Source organism: Triturus cristatus, chromosome 11 (assembly GCF_964204655.1).
Source record: "Triturus cristatus chromosome 11, aTriCri1.1, whole genome shotgun sequence".
Classification (NCBI taxonomy): domain Eukaryota; kingdom Metazoa; phylum Chordata; class Amphibia; order Caudata; family Salamandridae; genus Triturus; species Triturus cristatus.
Window position 1 is genome coordinate 96,406,199 of NC_140594.1, and position 20,433 is coordinate 96,426,631.

Consider the following 20,433-nt stretch of genomic DNA (forward strand, 5'->3'; position numbering starts at 1 on the left):
GCTTTTGAAAGCCTAAAGAAAGCTTTATGTCAAGCACCTGTTTTAGCAACGCCATGTTACAGAAAACAGTTTACACTCTTTGTTACAGAACGCGAAGGTACTGCTTTGTCAGTACTCACACAGGAACAAGCAGGATCACACAAACCATGTGCTTATTTTTCTAGTACATTAGATCCCGTAGCTCAGGCTTTGCCTGCATGCCTGAAATCAGTAGCAGCGACAGCTTTAGCAATCAGACAAAGCGATGCCATAGTGTTAGGACATCCATTGACAGTTCAAGTACCACACACAGTAGAAGTCCTTGTGAATAGAACGCAAACACAACACTTGACTATAGCACGACTTACAGGGTATGAACTTACATTGTTTCAGCCACATATAGAAATCAGACGCTGTAACACATTGAATCCTGCCACACTTTTGCCAGTAACCGGAACAGATCCACTAGCTCATGACTGTATTGAAGTTATTACTATAACGACAAAACCCAGACAAGACTTGACAGATGTCCCATTGTCAGATCCAGACCTGACGTTGTATGTAGATGGTTCATGTATGAGAACAAGTACAGGAGAGTTAGTGGCTGCTTACGCAGTCACAACAGATACAGAAGTCATTGAAACTAATCGTATTAATACTTTGTCAGCTCAAGCCGCAGAGCTCATCGCTCTGACACAAGCCTGTATTCAAGCCACAAGTAAAAAAGCCTGACATCAGCCTATTCTCTGCCAAGAACTGTATTTCACCTTCGAGTTATCTGCTTCCCCCTCAGCCGATGCATTCCTGCCTAGTAGTTTAAGTAAACATTCTTCCAGTTACCAAGCAAAGGGCCCGGCTTCTCTGTCCTCATGCAAGTAATTCATAGTCCTATCACCATGGAATATTTCTACCCCCTCGCATTTAGTGTAGACACTTAGACGCTTGTACACGCACGCACAGTCAGTATAGAATAGATTCTGTTCGAGAGTCCTTCTTTATGGATAACATAGTTCTTTAAACATAGGATGTTAGATATGATTTGGGATTAGGTTGACTTGACCCCTCAGACTTCTTGTCTCCGCATGTAGAGCTAAATGTCAAGTCCCCTTCACCCCCTAGTTACACATCAATTACACGTCATGCTGCTGCGCGCGCATCTATGCCAAGTATTATCTTATGGATCCACCTATAGGTGACATCATAACCAATTACGTTCCTTTTTACTCCTTATTACACCCATTTTCGGTTACGCAGACAACTCGTCATTTTCCTTATCAATTGTTACGCCTATTGTACTCGCTTCATTGAAATGTATGTACTATAAAAGTCATTTCATATCAATAATGTATGTACTTCACTTCCTGAACCTCCGTGGTGATGGAACTTGGAGCATCCGATTATAATCGAGTATTGGAATAAAGCCCATTCCGAACCTCTAATACCACGGATTCTGCCTCTCATTTTACTGAGCTATTTTATTATGTTTCTGTATCAAATTCAGTCCCGGTAAAGGAAAATTATTTACCACATGAATGGCGCCCGAATAGGGACACTTTCTCATCTCACGCGCCGGCGGTGCGTTGCAGGCCCGGTCTCCTGCCACAGCTGGACGGACAATAACGCGTACCAGCAGGATTTCCTGTATCTCCCTCCGGTCAAGCGGGGGCGACTGAGACTGCGATCAACACCCAGACGAGGCGGTGAGAAGTGCGAAGTATCCCGACCAGAGCCTAGCTGAGAGAGCAAGATCCGAGGTACACAGAGACCCACCAGTCCGAAGTCAAGCCCAGTGTCCGACGAGTCGAGTCGAGTCCAGTCCGGTTCAAGTTCAAGTTACTGAGGCCTTCCGTTTCCGAAGCTACCCGGTGAGTACCATTGCTGGGGAGGCATTTCTGACGTGCACATAGGTTGTGCCGGTCAAGACGGGTTTGGGTACACAAATCCGGTCTGCACTGTTTTAGCAGTGTATCTGTACTGTTTAGCAGTATATCAAGTATTCCGAAGTGTCTAGTTATTGTCGAGAATTAAGCTTGGTGATTAGTTATGCAGACGATCATCATTGTTGTTTCAGTTAAAGGTTTAATGTTTAATGTTTAATATGTTTAAATACGTTCTGTATATTGTGGTATGAATGACTGTTCATTATCGTGTTTATTGTATTAAGTCTGTTCAAAATCAAGTATCAGGTCAGTTGGTCAAAATCAAGTATAAGGTCAGTTCTCAATATGCCGTTCTTTTCGAAATTAAGACAGATCACTACAAGAAAAGGGGTTCTCGAAGAAGCCGTTCCTATTCCTCCTAGGGACACTCCAGGGTACTTCATGTATCATAAACATGGCTTAGATGCCATATTATTTCTTGATTTATGGGTAGACTACACCAAGGAATTACCAGAAAGTCAGAGGTGGCCCACAGCGGGAACCTGGGATGCAGAGTGCATCATGAAAGTAGAAGAAGAGTTATGGAAAAGGAAGGTCAGACAGTCACAGAAAGACGCCGTTGAGTTATGGCGTAAAGAATCTCATAGACGCACAGAAAAAGCACGTAGACAGGAAGAAAAGAATAAAGAAAGTTCAAATAAAATTCGAGAGAATCTATTAATTGAGGAAGGTATCCGAGTGAAATCAGAACAAGTAGACAGACAAAGAAATGCCCTTATGAATGGTATGTATCCCCTCCTGGCCGAAGGATTACCTAAGGCTACCCCAGAAATACCGAAAGACTTGCCACCCCCATTGTTCCCAATAAAGGTACATCCTAAGGGGCATCCTAGAACAGCAGAAGACGTTTTTCTTTCCTCATATTTAGATGACGCAGCTCCCGAATATGCTAATTCCGCCCCGCATAGACCGCATACCAGGGAGGTCCAACGCCCAGATCCAGCACCCGTATCCCTACAGCAACAAATCGAGTCACAAGTTCTGGCAAGCACATCTGTTTCTGCATCCGCTCCTACAGCTACTTCTATAGCTGTGTCCACACCTGTAGTTGCTGTGTCACGTTCGACGAATCCTTTCACACCCGACACCCCAGATGGGGCTACGGGAGGTGCTACCAATATTTTTTCTACGCCACCCAGAATAAATAAACTTACTTTTCAAGAGTCAGCACATTCACGTACACCCAAACTCATAAGTGCCCGTACGCTGAAGGAACTTCTTATAGATTGCAGATATGATCCGGTGCCCGGTAAAGAGGACGAAATGACCCTGGCGTCATTGCGTATCAGACGAGCCGCAGTGTATTTAGGGAAGTTACCAGGAATGACTGCGCATCTAGATAATATATACCATTTTGTCCAAACAGGGCGAGATCCAGAATGTATTAACAGAGCTATGGAATACCAGAAAGTAGAGATACAGGGGGAACTGTTACGTTTCCTCATAAACTGTGTGATCAGAAATCAAGACCGACCGGGGGTAGACCCGGAAGCAATGCAAATCCTTACAAGATGGAGCCAGAATATATCAGAAGGGAGACATGATAAACAAAATTGTATAATAGCCATGTGCCGAAAGATCCGTAAAGAAATAGAACGCCTACACGAAGAGAGATTAGAGGTAGACGGTTTCGAACAAAGCGAGGAAGAAGGGTCAGGACCGCCCACAGGACAGTCAGAAACTATAGCCTATGTAGGTAAAAGAAGATCTTGTATTAGTACGAGATGTCTTATTGACCCGATACGCCCGATATGTCCAGACAATAACAGGGGTTTCCCAACACCCATAGTCCATATAAGGTCTAACGAGCATTCGTTCCAAACCGCCGACAAACTACTCCGAGAACGAAGGGGTTATCATTTTCTCGATTCTATGGATGAACAAGATTTAGCCAGGGCAGCTGTCCATTGGGTGGACAGTCCCGGAAAATATAGTGATGATACAGTAGTACGCACATTCTTGAATCTTACCCCAGATGAACAGAGGTTAGCTGGGATTTATATGATTCAACAACTCATTATACTATATCGGAGTCAACATTCAGATCCTGGTCCCTTACCTGACATACTGACTGAATTACTTATGAATAAATGGAGGGGTGCAGGTACTAAATTAATTAAAGAAATTCTTGAATCAAGAAAGCAGTATATTCTTTTTGTATGTTCAGAACATGTCTCATTGCCCGTCAAGGAGAGAACCACGTATCACATGGATAGACAGAATCCCTTACGAGAAGTGCACCCAATAAAGGGCGAGGACAACGAGTTCAAACGCGTATTTGTATATACGCCCATATCGAAAATAGAATTGTTACAAATGAAGAAAGTGGTACCCAGTCATGACAAAGACCCAGCGGGTTTTCACCGAGAAATTAAAGACATGTTACTCATGGGGGAGTATACCTACCCCGACATTATGACAATATTAAAGGTATTGATGCCTGCTGGCATTTATGAGAAACTCAAGGAAAAAGAGTGGGAGGTAGGAGACCAAAAGATAGAATGGTCAGTGTTAGAAGCAGAAGAAAAGGCCCGAACTGCAGGAGCAGGACTTGGGGATAAAACTAAAGCACTACCAGGTTTATTAGTACAGGTACTGCCACGCTTATTAACTACGAAAAAGGAAGACTGGGGTACAATTTCAGCCTGTAAACAGAAGCAAGATGAGGACACTAGTGATTACTATGCCCGATTTGAAAAATGTTTTGGTATAAATAGTGGCATAAAAGCAAGTAGCGAATCATACCCACATCTGTTTGTAACAAAATTAGTAGAAAATGCCCTGCCCCCAGTAAAGAATAGAGTATTAAAATTCGAGAGTACCTGGCAAGGTAACACTCCATCACAAATGTTACAAATGTTACAGTACCATCACAATAGAATTAGAGAGGAACAAGAACATGAACACAGACGCATGAAAGACACGAAAATGAAAATGTTAGTTTCCCAGACAGTTCCGGCTGAAGGACATAAAAGGGGTATGACACATTCCGATTCAGCAGGACCTGTAAAAGGGACATGCAATTACTGTAAAAAGCCAGGTCATTACGTACACGATTGTCCAGTTTTAAAACATAATATCAGCATAGGTAAAACACAAGAAAGATCACGGCCACTTAGACAAGATCAGAATGAACAAGGAGCTCTGCAGCATGCCCAGGCCATGCCAGCCGCACAACAGCCAATACAGTTTGTGCCAGCTGCACCACCGTTGCCTGTTGCTGCCACACAGACAACAACACGACAAATGTATCAGACCGCACAGTATGAATACCCTGAGTATCAGCGTTACGCATGAACTAGCCTAGAGAGGGAAGTTGACTTACCCCTTATCGAGATACCTGTAGATCAAGAAGGACCTTATGTACACAGTGAATTATTAGGTCAAGATAGAAAATTTTTACTCGATACAGGGGCAAGTCGAACAACTATAAAACGTAGTGAGGTTCCAGGGGCACCCCTCTCAGGCTCACAAAATATTTCCCTTGGTTTTTCAGGAAAACCTATTGTTAATGAAGTATCACAACCTCTGCCACTTACGATAGGACCTCTGACCCGAACTACAGATTTATTGCTTACTAAATCATGTCCAGAAAACCTGTTAGGAATAAAAACATTAAAAGCTCTAGGAGCTATAATATGTTGTTCTCCGGAAGGAGTAAGATTGTTTTTGCGTGATTTTAAAGGTCACTATGTATCTAGAGACATGGATCCCCGACTGCAGACTTTACCTACACGTCTATGGGCACAAGGCCCTACCGATGTTGGTTACATGAATATTACACCATATCGAGTCACATTAAAGGCAGGAGTGGTGCTACCACGAATGCGACAATACAAGTTACCCCCAGATGCTGTAGTGGCTTTACTACAAATCATTGACGAGCTCATTACCCAAGGAGTAGTTGTAGAAACAGACTCCAATGTATGTAATTCCCCGATAATTCCGATTCTTAAACGAACAGATCCTAAGACCCCGCCAGTATATCGATTGGTTATTGATCTGCGCGAGTTAAACAAATGCATTGTGCCACAATTCCCTGTGGTCCCAGATATCTCGTCATTACTGACAGCTATTGATTCCGAAGCGACATTCTTTACTGTAATCGATCTCAAGAATGCCTTTTTCAGCGTCCCAATAGATCCGGAAAGCCAATATTTATTCGGATTTAGTTTAAATGGACGTAGCTTTAAATTCTCACGCGCACCTCAAGGATTTACAGAAAGCCCCAGCATCTATAGCCAAGCACTGAAACGAGAACTTGACAGTATACACATGCCAGTTAACACTGCTCTGCTTCAATACGTCGATGATCTGCTGATCACCGCCCGAAGCGAACCTGAATGTGAAAAAGCATCACTGACAGTTTTACAATTTCTAGCCGAAAAGGGGCACAAGGTGTCCCCTTCTAAGCTGCAATTCTGTGTCCAGCGAGTTATTTATCTTGGACACTCGCTGTCCAAGGAGGGAAGGCAGCTTACACCAGACCGCATTCAGTTAATAGCTAACATGCCAATACCCAAGACACAAAAGGAGGTGCGGGCTTTCATAGGCCTCACTTCATACTGTAGACAGTGGATCCCGCAATATGCATTTCTAGCAAAACCACTCATTCAGTTGACAACCCAGGAGGCAGCCACATCGACTGTTCTCCCTTGGACTCAGGAACATACACAAGCTTTTGAAAGCCTAAAGAAAGCTTTATGTCAAGCACCTGTTTTAGCAACGCCATGTTACAGAAAACAGTTTACACTCTTTGTTACAGAACGCGAAGGTACTGCTTTGTCAGTACTCACACAGGAACAAGCAGGATCACACAAACCATGTGCTTATTTTTCTAGTACATTAGATCCCGTAGCTCAGGCTTTGCCTGCATGCCTGAAATCAGTAGCAGCGACAGCTTTAGCAATCAGACAAAGCGATGCCATAGTGTTAGGACATCCATTGACAGTTCAAGTACCACACACAGTAGAAGTCCTTGTGAATAGAACGCAAACACAACACTTGACTATAGCACGACTTACAGGGTATGAACTTACATTGTTTCAGCCACATATAGAAATCAGACGCTGTAACACATTGAATCCTGCCACACTTTTGCCAGTAACCGGAACAGATCCACTAGCTCATGACTGTATTGAAGTTATTACTATAACGACAAAACCCAGACAAGACTTGACAGATGTCCCATTGTCAGATCCAGACCTGACGTTGTATGTAGATGGTTCATGTATGAGAACAAGTACAGGAGAGTTAGTGGCTGCTTACGCAGTCACAACAGATACAGAAGTCATTGAAACTAATCGTATTAATACTTTGTCAGCTCAAGCCGCAGAGCTCATCGCTCTGACACAAGCCTGTATTCAAGCCACAAGTAAAAAAGCCTGACATCAGCCTATTCTCTGCCAAGAACTGTATTTCACCTTCGAGTTATCTGCTTCCCCCTCAGCCGATGCATTCCTGCCTAGTAGTTTAAGTAAACATTCTTCCAGTTACCAAGCAAAGGGCCCGGCTTCTCTGTCCTCATGCAAGTAATTCATAGTCCTATCACCATGGAATATTTCTACCCCCTCGCATTTAGTGTAGACACTTAGACGCTTGTACACGCACGCACAGTCAGTATAGAATAGATTCTGTTCGAGAGTCCTTCTTTATGGATAACATAGTTCTTTAAACATAGGATGTTAGATATGATTTGGGATTAGGTTGACTTGACCCCTCAGACTTCTTGTCTCCGCATGTAGAGCTAAATGTCAAGTCCCCTTCACCCCCTAGTTACACATCAATTACACGTCATGCTGCTGCGCGCGCATCTATGCCAAGTATTATCTTATGGATCCACCTATAGGTGACATCATAACCAATTACGTTCCTTTTTACTCCTTATTACACCCATTTTCGGTTACGCAGACAACTCGTCATTTTCCTTATCAATTGTTACGCCTATTGTACTCGCTTCATTGAAATGTATGTACTATAAAAGTCATTTCATATCAATAATGTATGTACTTCACTTCCTGAACCTCCGTGGTGATGGAACTTGGAGCATCCGATTATAATCGAGTATTGGAATAAAGCCCATTCCGAACCTCTAATACCACGGATTCTGCCTCTCATTTTACTGAGCTATTTTATTATGTTTCTGTATCAAATTCAGTCCCGGTAAAGGAAAATTATTTACCACATACTTTATAACCTTTTTAACATCTTTTTTATCTATTGCATCTATGAAATCTTCAAACATCTCTGTCCATGCAATCCATCTATTGACAGTATTGTGTTTTTGGCAGTATCAAATGCAGTTTTCAGTTTTAAGAATGCAGCAGCCATATATATATTGGTGAATATTAGTGGTCTCTCAGGCGCTTCTTGTGGAATTTGATCACACAGAGCTCCTTTAGCGCCTTCTGACATCCTGGCTTCAGGGTCAGCCTTTATGGCTTTTCAAGCTTAAATCTTGCCTTGGCATCCATTGGAGCTCTTTATTTGTTGTCTGTCTAGGGAGTTGTTTTGTTCCCCCCATGCAGCAGATTTGGTGGTGAGCCACTCAGCTGTCAAACACAACCCCTTTGACCCTCCTTCAGGGATCGCTTCACAGCACATTGTGGAACGATGATTTGTTAATGGTTTCAGTAAGTAGATCTTTGTACACTACAAGCCCATGAAAGCAGATAAAATTGGTCGGTTTGGTGCTTAAATGTTTCTTCACAAACATCTGGTTAATCTCTGCTTCATAGCACATGAATTTCATTTTAATTTGTACTGAACTATTGCTGTGAGCTGCTTTTGTAACTTGGTTGCATCCACCACTAGTTTTCTTACTCCCTATAGGATATGGCATTAATTTGCATAATGGCGCAGTACCTTTTATTTGCAGCTATTTCATTCAGTTCCTGGCCACCGTCACGTAGACTTTCAATGTCGCTTTCTATATCTTTAAGCTCTTCAAACAGGCTGAGGTTGTGCTGAGACTCCACTGCCGCCAGGGTCAAATCTGCACTTAAACTGCGGCACACGTGGCACTCACGAGCAGTTTGCTGAATCACGGCAGACTCTCTGGAAGAGAGCTTTCAGTGTTTGGGCTTTTAGTGTCCAGTTGTAGTGTCCTGGCAGCAAAGGTACTCGCCATTAACCACACCACAGACGGAGAGTTATTTACATCTCTTTTTCCACTGTGTGTAAGTCAGCACTCAATATCCTAATCCTGCCTTCATTTTATCTCTCCAACGCTTACATCACAGGCCTATAGTGTACAGTGGGAACCAAAAGAGTTCCAGCGTTCTTTTATTTACAAGACACTACAATGTGTACATCCGCCTGAAAACTAGTGTACCCCAGCGTCAGGATTATTGAGTAGTCGTTTAGTTTTGAACTGTCTCTTTTTATTGTACCCCTTTATTTTTCTTTGATTCTCCTTTTTAAAGAAAAAATATTTCTTACAATAATACTACAACTCTCCAGGCAATGCTAATGGGTAACTTTCTTGCTGGAAATTTAATCTGTATTGCAATGCATCCCGTGTGTGCACTTCTCTAAACCAGGAGACCATAACGGAATGCGTTTTTTTCATAGTGTATCATTGCTTTACCATTCCAAGACGGCCAACACATTGGTTCTAAATGTGGTGCCTATGGTGGAACTTTAAAACAATGATAGACTATTTACAATATTTTGTCAAGCCTTCCATCCGTTGCTATGTTTCGTTTCGTTAATGCAAGCATATGAAGTCTGTGCTTAGACAGTAACAGGTTTTCATATGTTGTTGAATTTGTGTATTTTAATTACGATTAAATCAGAGGGTGAATGGAAATATATGTCAGTGGTTGGACAAATGGATGTATGAGCGTAAGGATGAGTGACAGGGTACATGTATGATGACCTAATGAGTGGCTAAACCCATCAGTGACACTAGAGACACTTTCATTCATAAGACAGACCTATTGGCATTGCCAATGCTTGTTGAAGTTAGCCATGAGGACGGTCTGACACTGAACACATCTAAATGTCTAGATTGATCTCAGCCTACATTTGGATTGCATCTTAGTTTGTGTAATTGTGACTGAGTAGCTGAAGTACTGATTGAGACCTCTGTCATCTCTTTGTGTTCCCTCCTGTCCGCAGGGTCCGATGCCATATTGTGCACCTCTCATCTTCTCAGGCCCTGCCATTCATCCGTGAGGCTCGCAAGGCTGGTGCACCGATCACTGTGGAGACCACCCACAACTACTTAACGCTCTGCTCCGAGCTCATTCCTGCAGGGTCCACCTTCTACAAGTGCTGCCCCCCTATTAGAAGCAAGTGCAATCAGGTAAAAACAGGAACGCAACAGAGGAAGGGGAACAGTAGCAGAGCAAGGGTGCCATGAGCCCTCAGGCAAACAAGGCTAATGCTCCCTTGACACGATATGGTAAAAGAAATACAGCCATAAATGGGTCTAGACGACCCCTCACACCATGGGCCTCATTGCCAATACACATTTTACACAGCTGGTTGTTCTGCCCTGAAAAGAAGTTGAGAAAATATTTGTAAAATGATGTAGCAAAAACCACAGTATCCCATAACATCCCAGGTGGCTATTTTGAATATTTTAATGGTCTAAAAACAGCATTTATATGAATATGACCTCACACGCATGAGCTGGCATTTTTTATAGCAATGTATCACAAATATGGACGCACTTAAGAATATGGACCCGTGATTGTGAAACTATGATTTGTTTTCAGAGGATTCGTGGATTACAGTGATTAGTTTCAATGTTTTCACTTTTTCTTGAAAATCAGTGGGTCACAAGGTTTATATATTTCGTCGCCCGCATTAAAATTGCTGGCGACTGTTTTCCCTGTGTTTCCATAAAATGGCGCCTTAATTTCGTCCTTACCCTGAAGCTTTTCTCTCTCACGCAGCGATTCTAAATCTTTCCATGAGGACTCTTTGCCACAACCTCTCCTTCCCAATGCTCTTCTTTCAGAGCCGGTGAACACCTGCATCCAGATGTTGCACTGTCGGCTCAGGTGCAAACACTCATGGATGCAGCAGCTCTTCCTTAAACTTGGGCAAAGTAGGGAGGCAAGCTCCCTTGGAAGGCATTTGTGTGTGACAGCATCAGAAAATTCCAGAGTCAGAATACCAACTGATCGATGTAACCATTCTGCTGTCTGCAATTAAATCTGCTCCCTTTAATTATAACAGTGTGGCTAATTTTACAATTGCACTCTACTTGTCACACTCGTAGGGCTGTACTATACACGCTGGATCTTTCTTGGGATTCCTTTAGTATGGATCTTTCCCTCAAACGCTACAATCACTGTCTGAGAAGGGAGCAGTGCGTGGCCCCATTCAACTCACCATGCACCCCAGCAGCTACGGTTCTAACGCTTCCCACCATAGGTCCAAACGCTCACCTCTCAAGCTTCAGAATCCTGCAACTCAACAACCTACTCTTCATTGCCATCTTAAGCCGAAGCAATGCAACTCACTGCAACCCACATCCTCTATGCCTTTCCTCCCCCGCCTATACCCTTCCACATCTCCTCAAAGCACCATCACCTAAAGGGGAAATAGATGCAAGAACTATAATGCTTGCTTTTCACCACAATATTCAAGGACAAAAACTGATTTAACATATCTTATATGCTCTCAAAAACCACGCTAGACCTCACCTTCATCACAGAAATGTAGCTCAGCGAAGACTCCGCACCCAGATGCCACCAAGCCACTGCACCTGAATATGGCATCATCAACAAAAAATGTATTAGCAAAAATGGAGGAGGCATAGCAATCATCTGAAAGAAAGCACAAAAAATAACACCTCAAGCCCGTCACCATGATTCCCGATAAGTCCTTCCTGGTAAGATGCCACCTCACCTCAAGTCTTGCTTGTTCCTTCCTCTTCATATATAGATCACCATTCAGCAATACAAACTTCAATGATGATCTACTCGATACAGTGACCGAGACTCTTCTGGAGCACCTCATCCTATACATTACATACTAGGAGCAATCATCATGTAGTTTTACAAGAAGAATCTAACTAGAACATAGCCATCACATCCAAATTGGTTCTGGTCAAAGTCAATGCCCCAGACACACATTTGATGTAATATTTCCCCTCCGGGACAGGCGACAAACACCTACAGCCCCCAAGTAATTTGGAGTGACCACATTATTACCTTCAGGATCATCCTACCCATCAATTACAATACTTCAAACTCAGCAACAACGGCCAACAACAAATGCACCTAGGATAGACAAAACTAGACCTCAGAACACTCAGCTCACATCTCAAAACAACTCTAATAAACTTGCAACCTCAAGATATATACACACCTTCTACAACTGGATCACTGATGCACTGGAAATCCAAATACCACTAAAGACCACTTTCAGGGTTAAAAACAAAAAGACAAGCACATGGATTAATCTGAAGATTGAAATAATGAAACACAACTCATCATTCCACGATGAAAGTGGAGGAAATCAAGGGATGAAAAAGACAAAAACATACTACTCCAGTATAACAAAGCCTACAAAATAGCCACCAGGACTGCAAAAAGACAATACTACTTCACATGCAGATTTGAAATGGTCTGCCTGTCTAAGGCAATATCCTACTAGAATTCTGCACTCCAGAGGGTCAAACATGGAAACACTGTGATTGCAAGCCTTCCGTGACAAAGCTTATTGACAAACTAAACCACTCAGGTGGTTATGGGTTGACACTCATCAAAAGTCAAAAAGCTGACTTCCATAGGGCCTCAGACATCAACAAATTCATCATTACTATTTAACTTATATATGGTGCTGTTGGTCCACCTAATACAAACATATGGCCTGACAGCCCTTTGTATACGGACGATACCCAGGTTCTATTTGTGAATGATGGGGAGCTCAGCATGAGGCTACACCATCTATGCTAATGAATAGTCAGTATCCAAAAATGGATGGCCAGCAACCACCTAAAGTTAAAAGGAGGAGATAGATAGATCTTGGCCCCCTGAGTGGCCTATGTCACCGTGGAACCATATTATCTGGCCAATGCCACTCTGATCAGAGCCAAGCGCCCCATTAGGATGGCGGGCGGACTCCTATCTGCCCGTTACTCTAGCGGTGCTGGGACCGGCCGCCAGTGGTGCGGCGGTCCCGCACCGTCAATTAGGATGCCACCGTGGCAGTGACATCCCGCATTCACAACATTGTGGCGGGCGGTGCCCACCGCACCGTCCACCACAATGTTGTGAATGGACGTTGTGCATTGGCATGCACAACATGACAGGCAACATGCTAATGTTGGGGGGTACCATGGGTACACACCAAGTGCAGCCAAACACCCCTCCACCCCCCTGGGAGCACTTATAGTTCAATAGAGGTGAAAACATGGTCCTTTCCCAGATAACGTCACCATTCCATAACCCTGACCGAATACTGAACAATAATTCCCTCCTTAAAGTAAAATCTACAGTCCACAGCTATAGAACAGCCCAACCATCACATTCTCCCCAAGCTGGCAAGCACTCTAACAAAATGTTATGCCTAGGTAAGTTATGAAGGGCAGACCTGTGTTTAGCCCAGCAATTATATAATACTATAACACTCAGCAATTGTACGGCTGACTATCGTTCAAACAGCTGCATAATACTTTCCCTGCTGCTTGGCCCACTTACACTCTCATAAGTCAGAAGCGCAATGGGTCATGTCTGTCTCACAATCCTGTCCCAGTCAACAGCAACAAACCAACCATCATCAGCTGAACGGGCATATCACTGGCCACATGGTATCCTAATTTATTCTACTGCAGTCCAAACTAACAAAATACTATTAGGATCAAAATAAAGGGAACTCCCTTTCAAACAAGTGCTCTCTATGATGTAGCATCCTGCCCATGTGGGCATGTGCCATAACACCTCACATAGAGATAGTAAGTGCTACCTAAATGTTGAAATACAGTAAATAAAATAACATGACAAAATTGGGGTGGAGCTGGCCCCTCATACTCTTGGGTCGAGGTGCCACAGCACCTGCTGCATAATACAGAGCTATGTACAGGTGCACCTGCAGACATTTTTTACTTTCCTCGATTGCAAAGCTACAAACAAACATTGGCAAATCCAATAGCTCTTTGACTGGTTAAAACAAGCAACATTGTGGCTTTCTGGCTTTGCCAGTGCTTATTTTACTTACAGTGAATTGTTGTAGTTCAGAAGTTCCTTTAATAATTTTGAACTTACATTCAGCTGTATGAAGCTCTTGCATTACACATTTATTTGGTTTTAAACCTGATTTCTTTTTTTAGTACTTTTTATTGAATTTTACAGAGCAGAAACCAAGCACACAGGGGCAGATAAGACACGTAGGCATAGAAAAACAAAAAGAGCATCCTAAATGAAAAGAATTACCAAATCATACCATACATAATATAGTTAGTAATAAAAAATCAGACCAAAAGAAAGAGCCAAGACGTTGAACAAGTGAAAAATAGATAGGTGGGGGAGAGGCTGCGCGGATCCACAGAACAAGCAGCTGAAAGCTACGAGGACCAGTTCTGGGAAGCAGCCACCAGTGAGAATCAACCCCGCACAGGATCCCAGATCTGGCCTAGCTGTTTCCTCTGGGGATCATTCTCTATTAGCGCCATCTCTAGCTGATTTAAATTTCAAAATTTGCTCCACCAAATCCAAGGATTGGGGGCCTCGCTAAAGAGATAGAATCTTTCCAGAACCCGTCCAGCTAATGCTATAGAGAATAATTAGAGCTCAGATGACTAATCAGGGATGCCTGGTAAATAAGCCGACATAATAAATGTTGAGTCCACCACAGCTATCAACCAAGAGATGCCTGCTGATTTACCAAAGTCAAATTCCCAAAAAAGCTTTAAGGCTGGACAGGATGCGAAAACATAAACCGTGTCAGCTCCTGCAAGTCCACATCAAAAGCAGTGATCATCCTGCCGGAGTTTCATAGTAAAGAGACAGTGTCGGTGTAATAACAAGCATTAATACATATATGATAATGCACCTTGATATGGGAAACATTCAAGACTGAATGAAACAGCATGTTTCTATACCTAAGATCGGCACAGGTGACTTCCATATTGAGTTGCAAAAAGAACAATTGATGGACAGAATGCAGAACAATGTCTTACATTCACGCCAGTACAAAGATCCAGGCCTAAATCCATCGTTTTTTGCCCCCCATGCCATTCCAGTTTGAACCCAGCCATATGCAAATCGATCTTGACCCTGCGCCCAAAGGGAGCAGTCCGGCCCGAACTGCCAGGCCAGGTTCTCCCTGGACTGGAAACAAGCATCCTGGGACTGGGTTCGGAGTTTCACCCCTCATTAGCCAGGATAGCTTGACTCCAGTGGCATGGAGAGCACAGGACCCACATCTGGGCATACCCGTCCCACTTGGGGTCAAAAATGCAAAAAGAACAATTGAGGGACAGAATGCAGAACAATGTCTTACATTCACCCCAGTACAGAGATCTGGGCCTAAATCCATAGTTGTTTTGCTCCCTATGCCATTCCAGTTTGAACCCAGCCATATGCAAATCAGTTTTGACCCTGCACTCAATAGGAGCAGTCCAGCCCAAACTGCCAGGCCAGGTACTCTCTGGACTGGAAACAAGCATCCTAGGAGTGGTTTCGGGGTTTCACCCCTCATCAGGCAGGTTAGCTTCACTCCAGTGGCATGAAGAGCACGGTACCCACATCTGGGCATACCCGTCCCACTTGGGGTGACACATGCAAAAAAAACAATTGAGGGACAGAATGCAGAACAATGTCCTGGCTGATGAGGGGTGAAGCCCCGAAACCGGTCCTAGAATGTTTGTGTCCGGTCCACGGAGGACCTGGCTTTGCAGTTCGGGCTGGACTGTTGCCTTGAGGCACAGGGTTGAGACTGATTTGCATATTGCGAGGTCTAAACTGGGGTGGCATGATGAGCAAAAGAATGATGAATTTAACCCAGCTCTCCTGACTGGGGGTGAATGTTTTGATTTGTTCTGCAGTGTGTGTCTTTTGCTTTCTCATCCAAATTGAGTTGAGCACTCCACTTAGCAGCCGTCGCCTCAACGGAGTGTTTCTAATGACGTGGAGGCAGGGATTGTTCATTCAAGACAAGTCCTCTTCCTTCAAACTAAAAATTAAAATGACACATCGGTAGATTTCCCTAATAGACTATTGACGGGAGAGAGACCTGCTGCTGCAGGTTACCAAAAGAGAATAAAACCTCCAATTGAATAGTTGGCCAAGGGTCGCAGTATCTGGTGCCAGTGCTGAGCCACTTGTTAAAATGTTTTGATCTGTCACATAGGGTTCCTGAGTCTTGGAGGGAGACAAACATTGTTATGTTCCCTAAAAAGGGAAACGATTCTACAATGTGCGGGTCACAAAGTCCAATTTTGTTAATCAATATTGACTCCAAAATTTATACCCTTGTTCTCGCTAATCGGTTGTCTGTTATCATTGCAGATTTGGTGCACCCGGATCAGCATGATTTTTATCCCTGTTAATACTGCCATCATGGGTTTGGAGGTAGTGTCGATTGGGGTGGGCCAATTGGCTTTATAGGTTTGGATGCGGATACGGTCTTTGATAGGGTTTCCTGACCCTTCCTTTGGCGGGTCATGGAGGCTGTAGGCTTAGACCCAATATTTATCTCTAGGGTTAGGCTTCTTTATTCGGGACTTACGAATAGGATATCTAGCGTGGGGGAACAAACAGATTCTAGTTCTATACTCCAATGGCCCTGGCAGGGGGTGTCCTCTTTCCACTCAGTTGTTCACTCTTGATTTCGAACCATTTATCCAGTCCATCAAACGGACAGTAGAGATACAACCCCTGAGACTTCATCGCTTTGAAGTGAAGATCCTGGCTGACGCAGATGACACAGCCATTCTGACTCCTTCTCCAGTGGTCTGCGTGTGGTAGTGGAAGCGGCCCAGTCATTTGGAGAAGTTGCCTGCTACATGCTAAATCAGGAAAACGCCCAGATTCTATCGAATGTGGCTCTTCCTGACCTGGACAAGAGGTGGGTTCAATCTGTGGTACATTTTAGAAAGCAACTGTGGCAAGTAGCTTCAACATTCAGCGGAGGTGATCCTCAAATGGAACCGTTTACATTTAGGGCTCACAGGCCACTGTAATCTCATTAAAATAATTCTTTTTCCTCAATATCTTTATCACTTCCATTGCATTCCACTCTTTTTTTACCGTTTTTTTTTTTTTTACGAAAGTGAAGTCATTATAGCAGAATGTTTTGGGGTCATATCGGAAGCGTCGCTATAAGATTCAATTTTTACGCAGTCTAAGGAGGATGGGTGCGTCCCACTCCCAGGCCGCAGGCTCTCCTTTCTGGCATGCTTTTTCTCACGACTCTGGCACTGCCCCTTGGACGGTGTGTTTAGTGAATTCCTCTCTTTGGTGGACTCCATCACCCACGGCAGGGGCATCGTGGATACTTCAAGCGAACTCCGTTCAAGGCACTAATCTCCGGTCCTGACATTAGCGCTGGCAACGCCCAGTGTGACAATCATTTTTGGCGCCCCCACTCCCCATGACCACCTCCTCGGATTCTCTCCCTACCACCGGTCAAAAGTGCCACTCATCTCTCCAATCATATGTTATTGCTAAGCACAGCAGCCCCCTGAGCTCGGCGCCCCCTCCACAGGTCAGCGACCAGTGCGGCCGCACCAGCCGCACTGCCCTAAAGCCGGACCTGCCTGACAGAGAATGGAGAAGTCGATCCCGCCGTCACTTGCCCCTAAAATGAAAAGCTGGGCACAGTCAGTGTTATGCAAAAAAAAATCATATTAAAAAAATTGTTTCATGAGGAAAACGGAAGACAAGTTACTAATCTCCTGTTAGAGCAGAGAGGAAAGAGGACAAACAGGAAAGAACAATGCCTCCTCGAAAGATGCAGAGCGTCGATTGTTTGGTCTCTTTTGTTAGTCTCCCTCGGCTTCATGGGAAATGAAGTTGACTGTTTTCAATAAAGCTGCTGGAGAGAAATAAATAGAGAAAGTATGCATAATCCTCACCTCCGGTCCTGACAGAATTCAGTATCCACATCACGTACCAAGAGGTATGGTATAACCTGTAACAGTTTTTCGTCTATTCTGTCAAGTAAACAAAGCGTCCTAATTCATCAGCATTTCGTGACCCTAACTTTACACATAATGTATAACATCATATTTAGACACCAGTTGATAACGGAGCCGACTTTTATCAATGGTAGCCTATAATACAGTGATCTCTCAATAATAACAGAAAGTGCTTATATAAGTAATTTGATTCAAGTATTGCAGTAACATGCTAATACATTTTCTATTTAAATATTTATTCTAATAAGAAAGTACTATCTTAGCAGCGTTGTAAGTAGGTGTCATCTTAGAATGGTGACATTTTATATCACTGTTTTCCATGGTCGAGTTTTCTCTTCATAATTGGAGAAAGTGCTATTAAAATAGATATGAAGTATGTAGTATTACGATTCTGGGGAAACAGCTGGTACACAGAGGCTGGTGAACAGGCCAGTGGACTTATGACCAACCTATAATGAACGCCAGCTGCATTTATAAAATAACTTCTTTTGTGACTTGAATCTTACATTAAGGTGCCGATCACGATCCGGCAAAAACCGGGTACGAACCGTCGGACGGAGCATATTCTCCGTCCGACGCGTACCCGGTCGTCAAAATATACAAACATGGAATTACGATTCGCACGGGTACACCATTACCGTACGAATCGTAAAAAAGACCGACCGAACAAAAAACACCTACCAATGCGATCCGGGAAAGCGCCGACCTGACGTCGGGACGCACGCAGCCAGCCATTCACGACCCAGGAATCACGATTCGCACCGACGTCACCCCGCACGGTGAATATTTTGCGGCAGCCAAAAACTGCCGGGAAATCAGGACGACGCGAACAAGGACCACCAGTACGCGACGGACAGACGGCGACGCGAACAAGGAGGACCAGTACGTGACGGACACACAGGACGACGCCACCAAGGAGGACCCGTACGCGACAGGACGACGCGATCAAGGAGGACCCGTACGCGACAGGACGACGCGAGCAAGGAGTACCAGTACGCGACGGACAGACATGGACCCGAACCTACGAGTCATCCCTGCCCTCATAGCAGTACACCTCCTCTACAGGTTACGACGCAGACGCCGCAGAAGGTCAGAATAACTAAGGGAGGGGGGAAAGTGGGGTGGGGTGGGGGTGGCACGACCAGGGCAGGCCACAAAACAACCACATGAGTGACACACTACACATGGCCTGGACATACCTGACTCCCATGCCCTGGTCACCACGAGGGGGTGGGGGCGTGTCCTGATAAGCCAGCGACCGCCACAACGGAAGTCCGTCACCACGCGAACCGGCAACACAACCAGACAGGTACGTCCCGTACCCACGCCTGAAGAGCGTGGGTACGAGTCGGACCACGCCCACACACGTCACCCCAACAATGGCGGGACGGATCGCACCCACGTGGCAAAGGCCTGGGTACGGGCCGCACAAACATCACATAGCATGGGGACGGATATGTACGGACCCTACCCCCACCCCGTATGCAAGGAGCGTACCCCCCAGCCCAACAGTGCAAGTACGACCCGTACCCCCACCCGCGGACGTACGGAGCGTACCCCCAGCCCAACAGTGTAAGTACGACCCGTACCCCCACCCGCGGACGCACGGAGCGTACCCCCAGCCCAACAGTGTAAGTACGACCCGTACCCCCACCCGCGGACGTACGGAGCGTACCCCCAGCCCAACAGTGTAAGTACGACCCGTACCCCCACCCGCGGACGCACGGAGCGTACCCCCAGCCCAACAGTGTAAGTACGACCCGTACCCCCACCCGCGGACGTACGGAGCGTACCCCCAGCCCAACAGTGCAAGTACGACCCGTACCCCCACCCGCGGACGTACGGAGCGTACCCCCAGCCCAACAGTGTAAGTACGACCCGTACCCCCACCCGCGGACGCACGGAGCGTACCCCCAGCCCAACAGTGTAAGTACGACCCGTACCCCCACCCGCGGACGTACGGAGCGTACCCCCAGCCCAACAGTGTAAGTACGACCCGTACCCCCACCCGCGGACGCACGGAGCGTACCCCCAGCCCAACAGTGTAAGTACGACCCGTACCCCCACCCGCGGACGTACGGAGCGTACCCCCATCCCAACAGTGTAAGTACGACCCGTACCCCCACCCGCGGACGCACGGAGCGTACCCCCAGCCCAACAGTGTAAGTACGACCCGTACCCCCACCCGCGGACGTACGGAGCGTACCCCCAGCCCAACAGTGTAAGTACGACCCGTACCCCCACCCGCGGACGCACGGAGCGTACCCCCAGCCCAACAGTGTAAGTACGACCCGTACCCCCACCCGCGGACGCACGGAGCGTACCCCCAGCCCAACAGTGTAAGTACGACCCGTACCCCCACCCGCGGACGTACGGAGCGTACCCCCAGCCCAACAGTGTAAGTACGACCCGTAC

At 45.3% G+C, this 20,433-nt stretch overlaps 1 protein-coding gene across 1 annotated transcript in view; it reads left to right on the forward strand.

The window, feature by feature from the left end:
• LOC146783302 (allantoinase, mitochondrial-like) overlaps positions 1 to 20,433 on the forward strand; it is a 1,087,389-nt gene that overhangs the window by 822,571 nt on the left and 244,385 nt on the right. Inside the window, exon 8 of the mRNA XM_085636065.1 lies at positions 10,041 to 10,227. Coding sequence (XP_085492191.1) covers positions 10,041 to 10,227 — 187 coding nt within the window. The remainder of the gene's footprint in view (positions 1 to 10,040; positions 10,228 to 20,433) is intronic.